At 41.8% G+C, this 6,499-nt stretch overlaps 1 protein-coding gene across 2 annotated transcripts in view; it reads right to left on the reverse strand.

Annotated features, from left to right (window-relative positions):
- The window catches only part of LOC144683917 (zinc finger MYM-type protein 3-like), a 153,587-nt gene extending 147,503 nt beyond the window's left edge, over positions 1-6,084 (reverse strand). Inside the window, exon 1 of one of the 2 annotated variants that reach the window (XM_078547486.1) lies at positions 5,883-6,084. In XM_078547486.1, coding sequence (XP_078403612.1) covers positions 5,883-5,985 — 103 coding nt within the window. In that variant the 5' untranslated portion in view covers positions 5,986-6,084. The remainder of the gene's footprint in view (positions 1-5,882) is intronic. The other variant, XM_078547487.1, reaches the window with a different exon arrangement.
- Positions 6,085-6,499: the final 415 nt, after the last annotated feature.

Below are 6,499 nucleotides of genomic sequence, written 5' to 3' on the forward strand. Positions count from 1 at the left end.
CTATTTACAACCTATATTAATGGCTTGGATGAAGGGACCAGGTGGATTGTAGCCACATTGGCTGACAATACAACACTAGGTAGGTAAGCATGTGCGAGGCGTACAGAAAAAAATCTGAAAAGGGATATAGATAGATTAAGTCAGTGGGAGTGGACAAAAATTTGGCAGTGGAGTATAATGTGGGAAAATGTGAGGGCTGTCCACTTTGGTGGAAAGAAAGGAAAAGCAAAATATTATTTAAATGGAGAGAAACCGCAGAATCTGAAGGATCGGGTGTTCTTCTACGTGAATACCAAAATGTCAGCATGCAGTTACAGCAGGTACTTAAAGCGGCAAGTGTTGGCCTTTAATTAAAGGGGGATGGAGTATATAAGTAGGGAAGTCTTGCTACAATTGTACAGGACATTAGTGAGACCACACCTAGACTACTACTGCAATCGGTTTTAGTTTCCTTAATTAAGGAGGGGTATGCTTGCCTTGGAGGAAGTTCAGAGAAGGTTTACTAGATTGATTCCTGGGATGAAGGGGTTGTCTTATGAGACAAGGTAGAATAGGTTGGGCCTATACTCATTGAAGTTTAGATCAGAGAGGTGATCTTATTGAAACAATTAAGATTCTGAGACGGCATGACAGGCTATATACTGAGAGGATGTTTCCCCTCATGGAGAATCTAGATCAAGGGGACAGAATAAGGGTCTCCCATTTAAGACAGAGATGAGGAGCAATTTCTTCTCTCAGAGTGTTGTTAATTTTTGGAGTTTTCTACCCACATTTCTACTCTGACATAGAGGCTTTATTTCCATCCTCAGCTCCCTACCTAAGAAGGTCAATACCTAAACAAAAACAAATCTTACCTTTTGAATCTTCATCTATCCAGGCCACAATCTAGGCATGGACTTCCTGGTTGAACCCACTTCTACCATTCATCAATCTAATACACCTGGCATCACCAGACATAACAATTGACAATGATTCCCAGCCTTAAGCTGCTACCCTTCTGAGAGGCGGGAGCACAGGAACTCCCAATGTTGGAAGCTATGGCACTAACCCCCTCCCATTCCACTTGTCTTGTTTAGGTTGTGCTAACAGTCTGTCCTCAATAAGGCCAAGCAGGGTTTCCCATGCAAGACAAGTGCATGAAGTATCTTGGTCCCAGTTCAATTTGTACCCCTTTCACTGCATTCCTGAGTTAGTGGATTTTGGTCCCAAAAGTGAAAAAAGCATAATAAATTATACATACCATAATGGAAAAAATGAATATATTTACTCGGTTAAATCGGCATATCCCAATCATTGTTGTTTTTATGTTTCGAGACATATAACTTACATAATAAAATCTATTTTAATCAAGGGTTCCACACAAAACACGAACTTTACCATTCAGAAAGGCCTGGAGATTCCAGGATGAACACAGCTGCTTTGGAGGCGGAGGAACATACAATGGACCAGGAGGTCCATCAGCAAGCGATGTTCTCAGCGGCTGCAGGGAGCATCCAAAGTCAATTTATCAATAAAGTATTCTCATCTGTTTAATTGTCTCCTTTTGCAATTCATCCATTTCTTTCTCTTTCAGAGAAATCACAATTCTTTTAAATGCAGAATACATTGTAGAACCCCTCAGACCATTGTGCATTTTTTCCCCGACTGAACTTACGTCTTCACAAGTGCCTCCACTGTTGTCAGACTACGTTTCCATGAATACATGTGTAAGAGAAAGAGCATATTCTCTTTTATTGCAACCAGTTTCAGAGCGATCAATAATGATCCTACTCTGTCTTCACACCATGCTTCCTCAGGTGTTTAAAGTGCTTTTCTTTTCTCTTATCCTAAGGCTTCTTCTGGGTACAATATGCAGGCAGTGCTGGACATGGTTGGCTGCTCTAGAGTTCAAGAAGGCTCATAGGACTGATGTGACCCTTGCTGGGACCCACTCAGTCACCGTCTATTGGATATCTGCAAGGGCAGCCTCATAGGACTGGATGCTGGAAGATGGTGAGTAAGGAGTCTAATTTTGAAATCTTTTTGTAAAAATCTCATTTTGTCTGTAGTTAGCATTTAATTGAAATCTACAGTTTAAATTCTAAAGTTCCCAGCCTTAAGCTGTGTTTTAAAAAGGTCTCCACTGGATGGACAGCTGGGCTTAGTTAATTAAAGAAGCAGCTGAAACTGGTTCTTCTGTGACTGGGTCAGCTAGCTTTTGTCTTATGAGCATATAAAGCCAGCTAACTTAGTATGACTTAGTATAGAGTGCTGGGAGATGGGTGATTAAGGGAGTTAGTGGAGGAAGCAAAAGAAGTGCTCAGTTGTTTTTGCTTTTGGCATTTGATAATACGAGAGGAGCAGTGGCCTTAAAGAACGAGGGGAACCAGGCCTAAACCCAGAGCAGGACCGGGAGCCAGCATGAGAGAAGTGGTGGCCTTGGTAAGTAGGACCTGGTGAGTACTTATACTGTCCAGTCTTTAAAGTAAATATTGCTCTTTAGTTTAGATTAAGTAGTGTTTAAAGTATAAGAAGTAAGTTCCCTGTTATATATTTTAAATTCCTTAAACTTGAGGAAGTCCAGGGTGACCACGTGTGCAGGAGTCTCCAGCTGCAGCTACTCGAAATTCACGTTTTGGAGTTGGAGCTAGAGCTGTGATGGAGTCACTGTGGAGCATCTGCAAGGCTGAGATCTTCATGGAAAGCACATTCACCGTAGGTAAAGAGTGCAAAGGCAGAAAGGGAATGGGGGACTGCCAGACAGAGTAAAGGCACTAGGCAGGAGTCCTCTGGGCCCAGCTCCCTCTCGGACAGGTTTTCCATTTTGGGGAGATGGTTTCTCAAGGGAGTGCAGCAAGAGCCAAGTCCGTGGCACCACGAGTGGCTCAGCTCGGGGGAGGGGAGAAAAAAAGAGTGGGAGAGCAATAGTGAGAGGGAATTCTATTATAAGGAGAACAGATAACATTTCTGTGGCTGCAGACGTGACACCAGGATGGTATGGTGCCAGGGTCAAGGATGTCACTGTGCAGCTGCAGGACATTCTGAAGGGGGAGGGTGAACAGCCAGAGGTCGTGGTCCATATTGGTACCAACGACATAGGTAAAATGAAGGATGAGGTCCTGAAAGCAGAATATAGGGAGCTAGGAAATAAATTAAAAAGCAGGACCTCAAAGATAGTAACCTCAGGATTTCCCCCAGTGCCACATGCTAATGAGATCAGAAATAGGAGAATAGACCAGATGAATCCGTGGCTGGAGAGATGATGTAGGAGGGAGGGATTTAGATTCCTGAGGCATTGCGACCGACTCTGGGGATGGTGGGATTTGTATAAGCTGGACAGGTTCCACCCCAGCAGGACCAGGGCCAATATCCTCGCAGGGCTATTCGCTAATACTGTGGGGGTTGGTTTAAAGTAGATTGGCAGGGGGGTGGGAGCCATGGTGGGGAGACACAAGAGAGGGAAACAAAGATAGACATGAAAGACAGAAAAGTAGAAAGCAAAAGTGGAAGGCAGGGGAAACAAGGGCTAGCAGCAAATAGGGCCATGGTACAAAAAAAAGTGTAAAAATGTTTAAAAAACAAGTCAAAAAGCACTGTATCTGAATGCATGGAGCAACCACAATAAGGTAGATGAATTAACAGTGCAAATAGATTAAATGGGTACCATATGATTGCGATTACAGAGGCATGGCAGCAGGGTGACCAAGGCTGGGAACTGAATATCCAAAGGTATTTAATATTTAGGAAGGACAGGCAAAACGGAAAAAGACTTGGATGGCGTTGTTAGTTTAGGATGAAATCAGTGCAATAGTAAGAAAGGACATTGGCTCAGAAAATCTAAATGTAGAAGCAGTCTGGGTGGAGCTAAGAAGCAACATGGGGCGGAAACATTAGTGGGAGTTGTATATAGGCCTCCAAACAGTAGTTGTAAGTATTAAACAGCAAATTAGAGATGCATGTAACAAGGGTGCTTCAGTAATCATGGGTGACTTTAATCTACATATAGATTGCGTAAACCAAATTAGCAATAATACTGTGGCAGAAGAAGCCCTGGAGTGTGTCCAAGGTGGTTCTTTAGACCAGTACATTATGGAACCAATTAGGGAACAGGCTATCCTAGATTTGGTATTGTGCAACGAGAAGGGTTTAATTAATAAGTTTGTGCAGAACAGGGAACAGTGACCATAACATGATAGAATTCTTCACGAGGATGGAGAATGAAGTAGTCCAATCTGAAACTAGGGTCCTAAATCTAAACAAAGGAAACTATGAAGGTATGAGGGGTGAGTTGGCTACAATAGATTGGGGAACTTCATTAAAAGGCACAATGGTGGATAGGCAATGGCTAATATTTAAGGAACGAATGCATGTATGTCATAAAGGTATAATAATTATCATATTATTGTTATTTATTGTAAAAGTAGGTTAATAGTGGGGTTTTGGATAGTTTCTCTGTGTGTAGGGGATTTAATTGAATTGGAGACAGCTGGCCTGGAGGCTTTTGATTTATCAAAAGGAAGCCAGGTTTGAATATGTAAACATGGCTGAAGTTTTAGAAGGTGAAGTGAGGAGAATTTGCATTTTTAGATAAATCAGGGTAGTTTGAATTTCAGCGAGATGGTAGGATGTTACACCTAGCCAGAGAAGCTAGGCCAAGCAGTGTGTTTATTTTTCCCAGAAGTTACTGATAGTATTAGCACCATAGAAAGATTTATATTATGACAAAGGTAAAGTTCCAAAGACATATGGGAACAATGGAATTTGCATTAAAAGGGAGAAACATGTATAAAGGAGAAGAGGCTATGTGTCAGAGACGAAGACATTGTAAGATCTACCAGAAGTGTGAAAAGCCTTCAGTAGTTGTGCATTAAGCCGCTGTCTACAGAAACCAAAGCTGGGAAAAGCCATTTTGAATTCTACTGTCCAGGGTATTGTGGTGATTTTCCTGGATCTGTTTAAAATCTATTTGTTATTTTACTGTTGCCTTAACAGAGGTGTAACTGGAAGGCAGATTAATTAGAGGTTTTAGGAGCTATTGGTAGTAATTTGAAGACTTATGTTTGTGTTTGAAATCTTATCTTTTATTAATAAATGTTTAATTTAGTTTTGTAAAAAATCTCTAGAGTCTTGGTGGACTTATTGCTACTGAATTCAACGCATGACTCTCGAAATAAAATACAAATTGCAAAATCGTTGTGACTGCATGATAAAGCTTCCCTCGTCGATTTGATCTACCTGGCACACATCGTCTACTGTGTCATTACATTGTATTGCAACAGGTATACATTCCTTTCTGATGCAAAAACACAACAGGAAAAGTGGCCCAACCATGGCTAACAAAATAAATTAAGGATAGTATTAGACCCAAAGAGGAGTCATATAAAGTTGCTAGCAAAAATAAGTGAGCTGAGGATTGGGAACAGTTTAGAATTCAGCAAAGGAGGACCAAAAGATTGACTAATTTATTCATTTATTATCCTTTTTCCCCCAAACTAGCCACAAAGGGTCACTTGCTTTTATGCTTTACTTTTACAGACCGCTGACCCTTGTCCTGCTATGAACACATTCTGCTATCAGCACCTTCAGTCTTTAATGCTACCATTAACACTCCCTTTGTCCATGACATCTTTGTTAAATTTCTCCTTAGTTCCTGCCTATCCCTGACCTATTTTGTTCCACCTAATCCACCCCCTCTTAAACAGTATAAAATCCATCACATCTATTTAGCCCTGAAGAAGAGTCATACGGACTCAAGTCTGTAAGAGTCTTAACCAGGGAGTCTCACCACCTCTAAGGTCCTCACCCTGGTACGTGGTGTCAACAACACAAAACAAACTGTGGATACAATTTCCACTTTATGTGGAAAATCTTTATTAACCCACTAAGCAATAGTATATACTTACAACACCAGTTGCTTAGTAAGACCTGCGTGCAGGAGCCCATTCCCGGGTGGTCAGTATGCTGGACAAATTCCTCTGCACAACTTTCCATGACTGACCAAATCATACTTCCTGGTTGCAGCCCCAATGTCCTTGAGAGCAGTGGCTTTATACCCCTTTCTGATCCTCGTCTCTCAGCATATAAGGTAATGTTTTATATTGAGTCATCTGATTGGATTATCAATTACACCCTGGCCAAGCAAAGAAAACCTGTATGTGGCCATTTCCTGCTCTCAGCAGCGGGTGTCTCCAGGAAGCTGCCAGCAAAGGGTGCGATTTCTGTATCTTGTTAAGGCAGGAGGAAAGCCAATCACATATGCCTGAGAGACCATTGACTAGGTCAGTTTCTGAAATCAGTGTGTCTGGTGTTTAGATGCCACCCCAGTGGCATGTCCTGACACGTCTATGTCTGTGTATCCTTGTCGAGTCTTTATGTTTTAAAAAGTTCCATAGAAGCCTAAGACCATAAGACCATAGGAGCAGAAATTAGGCCATTCGGCCCATCGAGTGTGCTCTGCCATTCAATCATGGCAGAGTTGATGTCTTCGGTCAAAAATCTTCTCCCTTCATCTGATGTCCCC

This window comes from Cetorhinus maximus, chromosome 8 (genome assembly GCF_964194155.1).
Source record: "Cetorhinus maximus chromosome 8, sCetMax3.hap1.1, whole genome shotgun sequence".
Taxonomy (NCBI): Eukaryota; Metazoa; Chordata; class Chondrichthyes; order Lamniformes; family Cetorhinidae; genus Cetorhinus; species Cetorhinus maximus.